Source organism: Rhinopithecus roxellana, chromosome 1 (genome assembly GCF_007565055.1).
Source record: "Rhinopithecus roxellana isolate Shanxi Qingling chromosome 1, ASM756505v1, whole genome shotgun sequence".
In the NCBI taxonomy this organism is placed as follows: Eukaryota; Metazoa; Chordata; class Mammalia; order Primates; family Cercopithecidae; genus Rhinopithecus; species Rhinopithecus roxellana.
This window is the reverse complement of record NC_044549.1, coordinates 17881720-17898190: the sequence shown is the minus strand read 5'-3', so window position 1 is coordinate 17898190 and position 16471 is coordinate 17881720. Positions and strand designations below refer to the sequence as shown.

Sequence of the window (16471 nt, the reverse complement as noted above, 5' to 3'; positions counted from 1 at the left end):
CAGACATAGTACATTGTATTTATTGTTTACTTTCGGTCATTTAGGATATATATACCCTTCCCAATTATAAATGATAAATTTTTCTATACACATACAGTTTTTCTACTCATATTATCTTTCCTAAAAACTGACAGTGCCTAGTAGTGGATTTAGAGAGTATAATAATGTTAAAGTGCTAGATACACAATACCATGTAATTTTATAGTTACTCCTGCAGTGACAGGAAGATTTTGACCAAATCATATGCTAAGCAGTCAGAGCATTGCCATTTTCCAAAGAAAAATCAACGAATCCAATTTGATGGAAAAACATTGCCTACCATTACTGTTTTAATTTGCATTTCTCTGATTTGCAGCAAGAGTGGAGTTTTTTTGTAATGCATATTAGGCAATTGCCTTTTTTCTGAGAATTGATCACTCCTGTCTTTTGCCAATTTTTACCATGGTCTATTCATTACAAATGTTTTCCCCACCTTACCCTTTATTATCATTTTGTTTATAATAAGTTTCGATGTATGAAATTCCCATTAAAGCCACATGTTTTTTTGCTTTGCAATTTTTTATAACTTCTCTGATCATTATTTATATTCACACCTATATGCACCTCTTCTTAAGATTTTATTTTTACCATATCTGTTTGAACATTTAAAATTTGTTTTAGGGTATCTTCCTAGTTAATGATTTGATTTCGAGTATTCTAAATAATAGTTTTCCCTCAACAAATTTTATTCACTGATGTACTTTCTCATTAGTTTGAGATATATTCTTTATCCTATATTAAATCTCTTTGTGTGGTAAGGACTTCTTTCAAGACTATCTCTTCAGTTTCTTTAATCAGAAACTTTTTATGCTCTCATAGGAAACACAAATAATTTCTGATATATAAGCTAATTATTCACTAGTTGATTTTGATTAAATATACATCCCACATTTTAAGAAGACATTCCTGGATGAGAATCCATGTTAAAAAGTTTCCATATCCAAATGGAGCAGCACTATATTTTATATTTATGTAACAACTACATTATCCTAGCAACAAATGACATTTCACTATATAAACACAACACCCTGAATTTTTGTCAAGTATTATGGAAACCTGCCACCACATCTCATAAGAAAACTTGTAAATAGAAAACTAAGTAAAATTTCAATGAAGAAATGCAACCAGGAGAAAAATGATTAGTTACTGAAAAACGAATATTAAACATAAATAAAGTTTTTTAATGCAAAATACAGTAGAGCAATACCATTCGTTTGCCATATCTGTGTTAAGTTTAGACAGTGTACAATCTGAGTGTTTGGCTAACTTAAATCCTAAACATAATTAGTCTTCCTAGTTGTTGAATAAATAGGCAACAATGATTTTGCACTTTTGACCTTAAAAATTATACTTTTCCTGAAAATCAGGTCCCTATTGGCCAAATTTATGTCAAATAAAGGATAACTCTTCCCCCTACTCTGTGGCATTTCTTACACCTTGATGAACCATCATTAGTTAAAAAGTCACATGAAGGTAGATATATTAGTTCCTTCCTTCCACTCAAGGCAGAGACCAACTGTGAGACACCAGAGAGGGAACATTAAAAAAATGCAAAAATACAGAATAAAATTAAAATTAATAGAGAAATAAAGCAATGAAACATTCATTGTGAAAAGTTTAGAGAATGACATTCAGTTCTAGACTGCAGTAGAAGAATGAGGCTCTCTGCTTTGATGGTTCATTAAAACTTTAAATCCTCATAAATGAGGAAAGACGCCATATCATAAGGTCTTCAGAAACCTAATGCAATTTGATTATTTTTCTGCATTTCATCCATCATTATGTATTCTTCTTCTATTTTGAAAATGGATGACAAAAATTACATTATATTAAGTGTATTTTTAAAATTTTATTAAACAAAGAACTAAACGGGTTTTCACAGTTTGGCTACATCTAATATCTACTTTTAGAATAGTGATAAATTATATGGCATGTCATTTACTGAAAATCTACTTTTATAGTTTTATTACTTCAATAATTTAAGGCAATAGTGTCTAATGAGATTTTAACATAAACTGCTACAACTTTATCTTCACCATATGCTGTTAAAATTTGACATAAGCAAAAAATCTCTTTATTTTTATTTATGCTACATTTAAAGTGCTAATTATTTGAGTCTTTCAAAATGTGTTATATGTTTTTAGCATGTCTGCATTAGGTTCAGCTTAGACATATAAAAGAAGCTATATACCACCCTGTAGTATTTTAGCATAGATTTCATTTTATGGATTTTACAAAAATAAATGTTTAAAAAGGCATAGATTTTATGGAATAAACACATCCCTATTTTGAGGGTTTGAGTTGCAAATGTTAAGGGTTTGAATGATCAGAGTAAAATAAAACTCAAAATTTATTCATCACCATGACCTGCACATTATTTGTGATAGTGGCTTTCTTTTTCCCTTTGCTGAATATTCCCTGGAGGAAACATTACTGCTGCCAGAATGAACATGGTGAAAGCACTCCGATTTTGAAGAAGTTCCCTTAATTTTGTGAATCTCATTTTTTTTTTTTATTTTTTTATTTTACTTTAAGTTCTAGGGTACATGTGTACAACGTGCAGGTTTGTTACATATGTATACTTGTGACATGTTGGTGTGCTGCACCCATCAACTCGTCAGCACACATCAACTCGTCATTTACATCAGGTATAACTCCCAATGCCATCCCTCACCCTCCCCCCTCCCCATAACAGGCCCCGGTGTGTGATGTTTCCCTTCCCGAGTCCAAGTGATCTCATTGTTCAAATCCCACCTATGAGTGAGAACATGCGGTGATTGGTTTTCTGTTCTTGTGATAGTTTGCCGAGAATGATGGTTTCCAGCTGCACCCATGTCCCCATAAAGGACATAAACTCATCCTTTTTTATGGCTGCATAGTATTCCATGGTGTATATGTGCCACAGTTTCTTAATCCAGTCTGTCACTGATGGACATTTGGGTTGATTCCAAGTCTTTGCTATTGTGAATAGTGCTGCAATAAACATACGTGTACATGTGTCTTTATAGCAGCATGATTTATATTCCTTTGGGTATATACCCAGTAATGGAATGGCTGAGTCATATGATACTTCTAGTTCTAGATACTTGAGGAATCGCCATACTGTTTTCCACAATGGTTGAACTAGTTTACAATTCTACCAACAGTGTAAAAGTGTTCCTATTTCTCTACATCCTCTCCAGCACCTGTTGTTTCCTGACTTTTTAATGATTGCCATTCTAACTGGTGTGAGATGGTATCTCATTGTGGTTTTGATTTGCATTTCTCTGATGGCCAGTGATGATGAGCATTTTTTCATGTGTCTGTTGGCTGTATGCATGTCTTCTTTTGAGAAATGTCTGTTCATATCCTTTGCCCCCTTTTTGATGGGGTTGTTTGTTTTTTTCTTGCAAATTTGTTTGAGTTCTTTGTAGGTTCTGGATATTAGCCCTTTGTCAGATGAGTAGATTGCAAAAATTTTCTCCCATTCTGTAGGTTGCCTGTTCACTCTGATGGTAGTTTCTTTTGCTGTGCAGAAGCTCTTTAGTTTAATTAGATCCCATTTGTCAATTTTGGCTTTTGTTGCCATTGCTTTTGGTGTTTTAGACATGAAGTCCTTGCCCATGCCTATGTCCTGAATGGTATTACGTAGGTTTTCTTCTAGGGTTTTTATGGTATTAGGTCTAACATTTTAGTCTCTAATCCATCTTGAATTAATTTTCGTATAAGGAGTAAGGAAAGGATCCAGTTTCAGCTTTCTACTTATGGCTAGCCAGTTTTCCCAGCACCATTTATTAAACAGGGAATCCTTTCCCCATTTCTTGTTTTTCTCAGGTTTGTCAAAGATCAGATGGCTGTAGATGTGTGGTATTATTTCTGAGGACTCTGTTCTGTTCCGTTGGTCTATATCTCTTGTTTTCGTACCAGTACCATGCTGTTTGGGTTACTGTAGCCTTGTAGTATAGTTTGAAGTCAGGTAGCGTGATGCCTCCAGCTTTGTTCTTTTGACTTAGGATTGTCTTGGCAATGCGGGCTCTTTTTTGGTTCCATATGAACTTTAAAGCAGTTTTTTCCAATTCTGTGAAGAAAACCACTGCTCAGTGAAATAAAAGAGGACGCAAACAAATGGAAGAACATACCATGCTCATGGATAGGAAGAATCAATATCATGAAAATGGTCATACTGCCCAAGGTAAGTTATAGATTCAATACCATCCGCATTAAGCTACCAATGACTTTCTTCACAGAAGTGAATCTCATTCTTATTTTGGAGATGAGTCTTCTCCTCTGGAACCTAACGTTTTCATAGCATTCAGTTGAGAGAATAACTGAGAGGCTTTCAGGTTATTTTGAAAACACACGCACACACACACACACACACACGCACACATCCCAGATGTACATCCCAGATGTATCTCTGGAAAAATTGTTAGTCTGATATACTGTCACTCCTTTGTGGCCCCTTAAAGATTTGTGAACATTCATGAAGGACACTTCTTCATTCTACCAAAAATACAGAATTGTAGAACAGTGAAAGAAGGTGGTTGGTGATGGGTGATGATAAACTTGCAAATTGGAAATAAGTAGTAATGATCTAACTAGAATGTTATACTGATGGTCTTCCTGTCTACGAAGAATGACGATTCAGGGGATGGTGACCTTCTATCTCCTGAAGTGCAATTTATTTTTTCTGTTTTCCTCTTAAATAAGCTAACATTTCTGCTAGTTGCAGGAAGGTTTTAGGTGAGATATTTCGGGAAGACCATCTTTAAAGAGTCAGTTGAAAGATACAAGGGGATTAAAAATATTTCTTAGAGATCTTTGAAATAGGATAAAAATAATATTTATTTGAGAAGGGAATATGTGCGTCTTGCCTCATGACTAGTAACTGAACTCTACATTCTCTTTAGGTTATTTCAAGCATGTGAAAACCATCACTTTATAATATAGGCGTAAAACTAACATGAGCTGGCAGAAATTTGGTTAATACAATTCAGAAAGTGGAAAATAATTTATTTTAGGAAATAATTTTGCACATCAGTTATAGTTTAAATTTAAATATTAATTTAAGGGTGCAGTGGCTCATGCCTGTAATCCCAGCATTTTGGGAGGCTGACGATCATGAGGCCAGGATATCGAGACCATCATGGCTAACATGGTGAAATCTCGTCTCTACTAAAAATACAAAAAATTACCCTGGCGTGGTGGCATGCGCCTATAGTCCCAGCTACTTGGGAGGTTAAGGCAAGCGAATTCCTTGAACCCAGGAGACAGAGGTTGCAGTGAGCCGAGATCGCGCCATTGCACTGCAGCCTGGGCGACAGGGCAAGACTCTGCTTCAAAAACAAACAAAAAAGAAAAACACATAAATATATACATATTTAAGTTGCATTTCAAATAGCATTTGTTTACCTCTTAATACAAGTATCTCACATTTTGTAAAACAGCTAAAGAAAAACAGCAGATAAAGATTTTAAATATTCAAAACTGCTCAGTATATTAAACATTTATTCTCATAAAAATAGAATGAGAAACCTATTCCAAATTTCTAGGAATCTGTGTAATCCCTATCTAGAGCTGATCAACATATTTATGTTTATAAAAGATAATAAACTTAAAAATATCAAATTATGATACAGGGAATAACTACCAAATAGGTTAAAATATAATCTGAACAACTCGTAGACAGACAATGGCCAAACATCCACTATTTATATAAAGAAGCCTTGAAACAGGAAGTTAAAATAGGAGGGCATCCATTCATATGAGCATTATAGAGTAAAAACTAATACATATTTAAGATATTTACTGTCAGCAGAAGATTAAATATTTTTTGCAGAAAACAAAATGAAAAAGAACATAAAGCACATTTCTATTTATATATTATAGATATATCTATCATCCTTGGAATAATATTTACTTGCTTTAATAAAAGATTATTTAATAAATATGTAAGCTGAATTACAATATAAAAGAATGAATACAAATAATTTCAATTTCTGTCATAATTATTTTGAAGGGAAAAACACTTTTATATTTTAGAACACATCCTGAAAGTGACTAAGTATTAACAATATATAGCAGAGCATAAAATTATCGATAACTGAAATCCACCCTTTGATCTATTAGAATGTCAAAATAATTAGAAGAGCATTAGTCAAATCATGGAACTCTCTTTCAATTTTTTTTCTGTTTTTAATCTTTCATTAGTAAAAGCTTTGCTCACTGCCTAACAGAATAAATGTGTCGTCAAACAACTAGGCTTTCTTTCATAAAAATAAGTAAAATGTCAACATTCACTGCCTGTCATATCACTATTTAATCATTTATTACTTCATACATAATTTAAGGGCTTGTGTACTAAGTAATATATCAGGCAGTCAGTTCTTGAAAATGTATATTGAATCAGATATTATATATTTAATTTAGTTTTTTTTTTCACTTCGACAAACTTTCACTTCCAAATCTTAAAGAATAAAAGACTGTTAGCGGCTCCATAGCAAGCATCATGTCTCAAACACTCAAACATGCATCTTTTTTTTTCCCACTACATAACAGATAGCTCAATATTTAGTGTGTCAGAATCATTGATTATATTGGTTTGCTGAGTAACGCCGAGAGGTAAATTTGAAAAACAATGATATTACCATTTTGTAAAATGTTTTCAAGGCTGGCTTCATGAATGCATGGCTCATGCAGATGCACAGCTCTCCCAGCTCTCTTAGGGTTTAATGCTCAGCTAATGCCATTGGAATTCTTAATAATTTTTATCTTTATACTCATATTTTTAAAGTGAATACAAATGGGGCAGTGGAGCATGTGCTGGGAGCACGATGCCTGGTCTCTGGGATGTAGGTCCAGCCTCCCACTACTTTACCATATCCACAGGATGTGTTCTCCCTGGCACACTCCCCAACTCTCAGCCATGCAGTCTTCCAATCCCTACCCCTGCCCTGTGATTGCTGTCATAGTCTGCCTAGGTTAGGTGAATATATTGACCTCAGTGTGGGGACGACCACATTCCTGGGTTGCCAGTTCATTTTCCCCAGTGAGGGATCTGGACATCAAGGAAAGGGTCTAGGTTGGATCTGCTAACCCTGGAGCGTCGTGTGTGTGTGTGTGTGTGTGTGTGTGTGTGTGTGTGTGTGTGTGTGTGAGAGAGAGAGAGAGAGAGAGTGTGTGTGTAGCTGTTTCTGCTCTGCAGATTTCATGTCTTAATGCAAGCAGGTCTCTCACCCACCAAGGAGGAGATGTGAAGACCACTGGTGGTCTCCCATTGTGGGTTACAAAGGCAGCTGCAGTCCTGAAACAGGGCCCTGGGAACCTGGGAGTGTCATCATTCTTCTGCTCAAGTACCCCTGGTACAGAGCAAGTGCTCTCTGGGCAGGCTCTATGTTTTAAGGGACCCTCTCTCTTTTACTTCCCGACCTTCCTGAGTCTGGCTGATATTCTTCTGTTCTGGCCTACTTGAGACACACTTGGGAACAGGAGGTGCATGTGGGGTCAACTACAGAAAAAAGACTTGTATATTTTGATGTTTTCACATATGTTAAATGTTCTTGTATTTGCATTTAAAATGGTCATTGAGCAATATAACGATGAATGGTAAATTTTAATGTGAATAATTTGAAATTTTACTTTTTCTTTACTTAGAGGGACATTAAATGGCAAACAAAAAACATTGTGCCAGGTGGAGAGAGATAAATCACTGAAAGAAAGAGCATTGTATTTCAGTACCTTTTATGACTCCCTTTTCCTACTTTTTGAACAAAGGGTACTGCATTTTTATTTTTCACTGGACATCATAAATTATTTATGTAGATGATTGACTGTTTTAGAATCTAAACCAAATAGAAAAGTGCAGAGGAATACATGGAAGAAAAAACACTCATCTAATGATGGTCTGTGGAATTTCTGTCTGGTTAAAAGGTCAGCAATTAGTATTTCAATCTTTGCAATTGAAATATTTTTAACTATGAAGAAATATCACATTTTTAATGATGATCAGAATAATCTGTCCACTTGGAAAATAATTTTGTTTTATTCTTACACATCAATGCTGTTTTAATCCTTAAGGATATTTACTTCAAAGAGGCTTTTAGAAAATATCACAAATGGCCAGGTGCCATGGCTCATGCCTGTAATCTCGGTATTTTGGGAGGCCAAGGCAGGTGGAACATGAGGTTGGGAGTTCAAGATCAGCCTGACCAACATGGTGAAACTCTGTCTCTACTAAATATACAAAAAAAAAAAAAAAAATAGCTGGGGGTGGTGGCGGGCACCTGCAATCCCAGCTACTTGGGAGGCTGAGGGAGAGACTTGCCTGAAGCCAGGAGGCAGAGGTTGCAGTGAGCCGAGATCATGCCACTGCACTCCAGCCTGGGGTTTGACAAAGCGAGACTCGGTCAAAAAAAAAAAAAAAACAAACAAACAAAAAAAAAAAATCACAAATAAAACCCAGTGTTAAATACTAAAAACATAATAAATCAGTTATCCAAATCATCTCATTTATTTTTGTAGGCAAAGTTCAGTTAATGAAATCAAATTGGCATCCATTTTCAAACAAAGAACTATATTGAAAATGTGCCAGTTTGCTAGACATTTGCCTAACTATAAAGTAGAGCCTTATATCATATGATAGCTATAGATTATGTAGAATATGATTATGCACACACTTAATTCCAATTTATGTAAACATCTGCTAATCTGGTTTAATTTTACAGGATTTAAAACATTTTACTAAAGAATCTCTATGACTGTTTTTCAATTTGTACAGATAAATGCCATTAAAATTGTTAATATAGTAGTAGAGGCACCAAAACAGCAATAAGGTCTTGTTATTTTAGGCCAAAGAAAACACTTAGTCACCTTTTCTGCAAAATGTGCAAATGAGAATTCCTCAGAGAAAACAGCTGATGACTCTAAAAGCCAACTGCTTGAAATCAAGTTTAGGATCGAACACATTTCTTTAGCAATGTATGATCACGGAGAAAAGTTGCTATTAAAGCATGGTTTAATGTTGATTAAAATCCTTTGTTGAATATGTTGTAGATACACAATCAGAGAATTTAGTGAACATGAAATTTAGTATATGTTAAAGAATAAACATGCCATAATACTTTCTTGTTACTTTCCAGACATATTCCTGCTTGAATTTAAGGCTTTGCCCTTTTTATATCCATTGCCTGTGGTAGTCTTCTTTTATATAGTTACAAGAGTTACCCTTCAATTCATGATCTGCTCAAGTGTCAAGTTAGAGAGGTGTTTTTGGTTTCCTTGCATAAAGCTAACCATTTATTTTCAAATCACTTACTCTGTTTAGTTCTTCCTTGTGGGACCTATCACTTCTTAACACTAAAGTATAATGTCTGTAAAAGCAGGAACACTGTTAATTATTTTTCTCTTTATTGCTATATTCCTAGAACACAGAACAGTTCCTGGCAGACACTAAACAGTCAATAAATACGTTTTAATGAATTAAGCAAATGAAAAATTAACTCACACCATCTTCAATCTCTATTAATGCAGTCAGTAGAGATTTATTGTTATAGGCAATGTAAATTGAGGATATTCTTAGTGAATAATACATCATCCATGCCCTCAGGAAGCTTATATATTGGTTGGAAAAGCAAATTATTTAAAAAATGTATGACTATTGTCCAGTGAGACAGTGACACTGTAGTGTTTTACACAACTATCTGAGAACAGTTGTTCAATTTCTACAGCTGCTGATTGGAGCAGAGTTGCTAACCAACTCTCAGAAAACTAATTTCTAAAGTCTGAGGCACTTTTCTGTAGTATTCAATTACTCAAAAGATGTACATCACAAAAGGATGCTAGACTTGGAAATAATTTGGTGCTTCTTAGGAGTGTAAACAAAGTTTACAATCACCTAGATTATAATTTAATATTTGGCTGCACCATAATCATTATGTAATCATTACTAGTCATGATTTAGTAAAATTAGCTAGTTTGACATTTCTTCCATAAATAAAACATTCAGTGCACTTTTCAGGGGAGCAACACTTTTGTTGAAGATAGAAATATTTTATACTTCAATATGTCTAGGTTTTGAATATATAATTTGCCTATGTATAAGAAATTTGGAAAAATACAAATAATACAGCATATTTCTTAGTTAAAGTCAGGGTTATTGCCTGATTTAATAGACAAAATAAAACTTATCATGCCTCTGGCTTGTGTTTCATGTATTTTTAGTAAGCAAGCATTTAATACTTTCACACTGATTTTTTTTTTTTTTTTTTTTTTTTTTTTTTACTTTGGATAGAATTGCATAGGTTTTTAAAAGAATATTTGCTCTGAGCATTTTTGAAAACACAGTGAGGACTGTGAGAGATGTTCGAAGATAAAATACGTTAAAATGCAAATATAAAGATGAAGAATGTTTACACTATCCCTAATTACTTACTCCAGCAACATGTGAAAGTTTGGCATTTGAGACAGACTGTATTTCCAAAATCCAGTGAACTGTAAACCAAATAGACATCTCAAGTTTATACATATATAGAGACTTCTGTTGATTTAAACATATTTTCAGTGTCGGTTTAATTAGTTATTCCTGCTACAGCATATACATGAAATCTGCAATCACAATGTAAGCCTAAGGCAGGCCTATACAGAATGGTCACTCAAGGGCAGAGATAGGAGTGCTGAGTGTATTTTTTTAAGATGCCAATAAATTGGACAACTTGGTTCTGACAATAAATGCTTTAAAGACCCTTTAGCAAATCTCAGCAGAATTTGTTTGTAATTAACCATGTCTTTCACTTTGAACATGGTCCCTAAAGGTTTTTGCACATGTCAGGATATCTACAAACACAATTTGTTTCAGGTTGACTATCCATGATTAACGTTTTCCTCTACTGTCTAAAACCTGAATAATTACTTTTTACTGAACTACACACCTTCGTTTTCCTATCATCCACTGAAGATTAAAATCAAATGTCTTCTGCATGTCGCTTTCTTGTTTTGCTCTCTAAATGAAACACCTTTCAAGACCATTTACATAAGCTATGAAAACAGAAGTTTGCAAATATAGATCTTAGGAATTGTAGAAGTCAGTTAATTAAGATTTATTGCAAAGATTCCTTATTATGAAAGTCATAGTTTTAAATCTATAATCTTATTTATCAAACTAGACTTAGAATAATCAAGGAATGTTTCTCCTAACTACATCTAAGTGGTTCTAAGTGATTTCAAACTTTTTTTACATTTGTTTAATTATAAACAGAGCAAACAATTAAGCCAGATTTGTTTAATGTGGTTTTCTTAGTATTTCTTAAATATGAGAAAAATATATATATAGTCAACTACATGATAGAAAAGGCAAACCAAGGCCAATTTATTTCATCTCTATCTTCATGTTTCACAATACGCACACATAAGAGTAGGATAAAATAATTAATATAACTGTCTATATTTTTTGGTCTCTAATATTTTTTCCATACTCATGTAAGTATGACCTCAGGAGCAATGTTATTAGTCTGACTTCTTTTCACCATTTGTGGCCCTGGAAAGATTCTAGCATCTTCTGACAGGTGGCTGATTCTTTAACTTGTTTCAGCTATTTGCAGATACCCATTAATTTTTCCAAATTTTAGATGAACTCTTTAGCTCCTTCCCCAAATCCTGCTGTACTTCTATGATACACTATCTTATATATGATCAGCCTCTAATTCCTCCATTATCCAACTTTTGCTTGGTTCCTTCTACTCAGAATTATTTCCCTTATTCCAGCCTCATTTTACTTAATCACTTTCTATTCATCCCTCAGAACAGAACTTAATTTAAATGTTACTTCCTCAGTAAGATGCCCCCCCGCCCCAACCTTATCCTCCAGATTTGGAGAACATATGCTTTCAGAGCACCCTAGGCTTCTCCTTAGCAGTACTTACTATAGTAGTAACTACGTATTTGTGAAATTGCCTGCTTATTAACTGTCTCCCACCATACTTTAAAGTACATAAGGGCAGGCCGGGCGCGGTGGCTCAAGCCTGTAATCCCAGCACTTTGGGAGGCCGAGACGGGCGGATCACGAGGTCAGGAGATCGAGACCATCCTGGCTAACACGGTGAAACCCCGTCTCTACTAAAAATACAAAAACTAGCCGGGCGAGGTGGCGGGCGCCTGTAGTCCCAGCTACTCGGGAGGCTGAGGCAGGAGAATGGCGTAAACCCGGGAGGTGGAGCTTGCAGTGAGCTGAGATCCGGCCACTGCACTCCAGCCTGGGCGACAGTCTCAAAAAAAAAAAATAAATAAATAAAGTACATAAGGGCTCACTATCATACACAAGGAATACACTAAAAACATGTTAAATAAATTGAAAGTTTATGAATAACACTTATCACTTTTGCAATTTTGTATAAAAACAATATGTAACCTATAGAGAAGGTAAACTATTTTACTCTTGTCCTCTCAGTCCAATGAAATTGTAATGTGTTATCAGATAATCTTTGCAATTGCCTCTTAAATCAGTTAAAAGAGAATTCCCAAAGATACTCCAAGTGGAGTGATGGCAAATTATTTCCTGTATTTGAAGCAATACAATTATTTCATTTAAAGCTGGAACAAAATGGCGTCAGTTTGAAGTTTGTTCTGAAACATTAAGTTTCTATAAATTCTTTTTAAATTCAACACTACACTCTGACTCCTTTGGATATGGAAAGGATATCTGATAGATCCACAGATTGAATTAGTTCATAACACTACCCTTACCTGGAGTATCTGCACTTTCACAGATGTGATTCTCTAACTTCAGAATTTCAGGCACAAGAAGAGGGGGCCTTCTTGGTATCTCTCAAAATTATGACATGGAGGCAGATGCTAATATTTAAGTCTGGTCACAATATTTTATTAGTATATACATGACAATATATTAGTTGGTTTAGGACCTTTATGTACTTTCAAATAAAATAGAAATACACTTTGATTATTTTAATATTTATATGTAAAACAAAATCAAATTAAATTAACAATAATCTTTTCTTAATATTCAACAAAGATAAATTATTGGAACAAATTGCTTAATGATATTATCCTTCCAGAATATATAGTTTCAATATATGTGTACCATCTCTTATTTTGTGTTTGATATGTATCTTTTTTCCATAAACAACACACTTTTAATGAACTATCCCATTTTAAAAGTGAAACACAACTTATATTTTATCCTTTTGATAAGCAGAGATGTGAACTAAATATACTCTTTTGTAATCCAGAAGGAAAGGCTGCTGTATGTATGAAATTATGTAAGCATATTTACTTTATTTAAAGTGACATATTGGTTTTGTCCAGAAATTAAATTTTTTTCCCTATAGCTAAAAATTGTTGTACTAGATTGTATTTTTTGATAAGGCTGCAGCAATAAAAACCTTAGAAATAATCTGCTAAAGCAGAGAGGAACAGAAAACTCTCATCTACTTTATGTTGAAGGTATATTTGACAAGATTTTGTTGATAAGAAAGGAAAGAGGAAAAGAAAAGAGAATAGGAATTCTATTGTGAATAACCATAAAGCAAATTCTATGATGTGGAACTATTTGCTAAATGAAGAGGAAAATTTCATAGTAAATACAAAGACTATTAGTGTACAATATTATATGGCTTGGCTTTATTTATTAGAGGCATTTCTGAAGATTATCAGCAAAGTGAATTTATGTATAATATCTGGAAACACTAGGAAATTGACATTGGTCCAATCCACGGGACTTGTGTGTGTGTGTCTGTGTGTGTGTGTGTGTGTGCACATGACATTAATCATATACATGTCAATTTATCACATACGTAGCGTCAGGAAACTATCACCATAATAAAGATATACAACTATCATCACAGTCCTCCCTCCATCTACCACTTCTTAGCCACACTGCCCTCCTACAAATCTCTAAGCCCTGACAACCACTAATCTGTTTTCCATATCTATAATTACATTATATCAAGAATATTATATGAGTGGAATCATATAGAATGCATCCTTTTGAAATAGGCTTTTCACTCTGCATAGTGCCATTGAGGTTTATTCAAGTTGTGTGTATCAATACTTTGTTCATTTTTATTGCTGAGTATTATTCCAACACACTCAAATCAACGTATTTTATTTTAAATATCACCATATGCTGTCTTTGTGTATGTTATGCTGAATTGTCTTTCTATATATTCATATGTTGAAGTCACAACACTGAGGACCTCAGAATGAGATTGCATTTAGAAATGGGTTCTTTGAAGAGTAATTAAGGTAAAACGAGATCATATGAGTGGGTCCTAATTCAATATGACAAATGTCCTTATAAGAAGAGACGATTAGGAGATTAGATATAAAGAGGACAGACCTTGTGAAAACAAGGGAAAAGATGGCTACCTACAAACCAAGGACACAGGCCTCAGAATGAAATCAACAATGCTGACAACTTGATTCTTCTAGTCTGTAAAGCTATGAGAAAATAAATTGTCTGCTGCTTAAGCCACACAGCCTGTCTTATTTGTTATGGCTACCTTAGCAAACAAATGCAGTGTATAAGAATAGTTTTGTCTTTATAAATTTTTCTCATATATGTGTTCATTTACAATATTTTCTACCATAAGGCAATAACTTGTGTGCCCATATAATTTATGAACACTTCTCAAAAGGAGTGTATAAAAATCTCTGAAGCTTTTCCTGTTTCCTGGTATGCAATATAATGATGTTATGAAGGAATTAAAGAGAGCATACACTTGTAAAAATCATAGGAGTGTTTGCAGCTGACCATATTATAGCAAACATCTATGATGTTATAAAGAGAACATTAAGCTGAATTCATCAGAGTTCTGAACAGTTTAACTACTTTTCACAAACCTCACATAGATGATGACATTTGAACACATTTCTAAATTTGTCTGCTACTTAGAGTGGATCACAATTAAATATACTGGCTGGAATGCTTTCATAATATAGACATGAATTATAATTTTAAAATTCTTACCATTTGCTTTATTTGACATGAAAAAAGGATGGCAGCATAACTGGGGCAATTGAAATTCAATTCATTTAATAACATTTTATTGATTTCTGACTTCTATTGGTAAGTAATATGGACTTACTCATTAAGATATATTGTTATATGATTATATAAAATATATGAGTACATAAACATTGAAGGAAGTATTTCATCTTATTATTCATACTACTGAGAAGTAATATAAAAATATCTTTCTGAATTTTAGGAAAGAACAAGAACAACAACCAGTGCGTTACCTCTGCAGTGTATAATGTATATGACGGCATTGCACCTGCAGTAAATATAGGCCCTCATGGGATATTATGCATCAAAAGAAATTATGGGTCTGTTTTGAGAGAACAGCAGTGGGACTTACCATCTTGATCCGTGGTCACTGTAATAGCTGTGAATGGCTTGGGAGAAAAACTCAACTCAGAAACTCCATTCATTGCTTCTATTTCAAAGGTGTAATTCACGTGAGACACAAAGTCAAGTACTATCACGGAATTGTTGATCAGGCCTGTATGTCTTGGGATGAAGCGGAGTCCTCCACCACAGTCCTCACACTGGCTGGTGTCTAAGCCACATTTCTTACAGATTACACTGTATGTGAGATCTTTTCTCCCTCCTGTGTCACTTGGTGGGCTCCATTCCAAAATAAGGGCTGTTTCATTGATGTTAAAAACCACATTCCTAGGAGCTGAAGGTGGTCCTAGAGAAAAGCAATTAAAAAACAAATGTACATGTATAGGACAATGAATTATGGTGCTAAAATGAAAACTTCATCAATAAACACTTGTTTCTCTTTTATGTTAGTTTGAACTCTTTTTCTAATGGGATCTATAATGATCATATGGTTAAAATAGCTCATTGGGTCTAGTAAGGGAGGAGTCTTGAGGAGTGAAGATCTATATCCTAAATTTTTGGAGCATGAATTTAATATATTTAATATATAATATAAAAATCAGGATATCTGTAAAACATATGGTAATTATACTTTTTAAACTTGACTGAAAATATATAATAAAATTATTTTAAATTATGTGATAGCTTTAATTACATTTTATTACTTATATTACCATTTTTAAAATTTGAAAAAATAGTAACATACAGATACAAAACACATTGTGGTAAGTTTTTCAGTCTTCATTCTATAATTGGTATGTAGATAAAATCCCCATTCATCACTTCTGAAAATCACTAAAAATCCACTTTCCAAAGGTTGAGATTAAATGAACATAAAATTAGGGTGAACAGATGATTTGGAAAAAGGGAAAAGGAAATGAAAATTGAAGGCAACAAAAAACCTTTTATTAAGTCCTTGTCAATTTGATGGGATAAAAGTATTATATGAAAGGGATAAAAGGGGGTCATGGACAAGAAATGATGGCAAGACTTTCATTTAGATTAAGTTTACTAAACACAAGTAAGTGTGTCCTTTAAACTAAGTGTGGCCCTAAA

At 33.9% G+C, this 16471-nt stretch overlaps 1 protein-coding gene across 1 annotated transcript in view; it reads right to left on the bottom strand.

Annotated features, from left to right (window-relative positions):
- EPHA6 (EPH receptor A6) overlaps window positions 1-16471 on the bottom strand; it is a 955335-nt gene that overhangs the window by 511542 nt on the left and 427322 nt on the right. The window contains exon 5 of the mRNA XM_030938295.1: window positions 15387-15722. Coding sequence (XP_030794155.1) covers window positions 15387-15722 — 336 coding nt within the window. The remainder of the gene's footprint in view (window positions 1-15386; window positions 15723-16471) is intronic.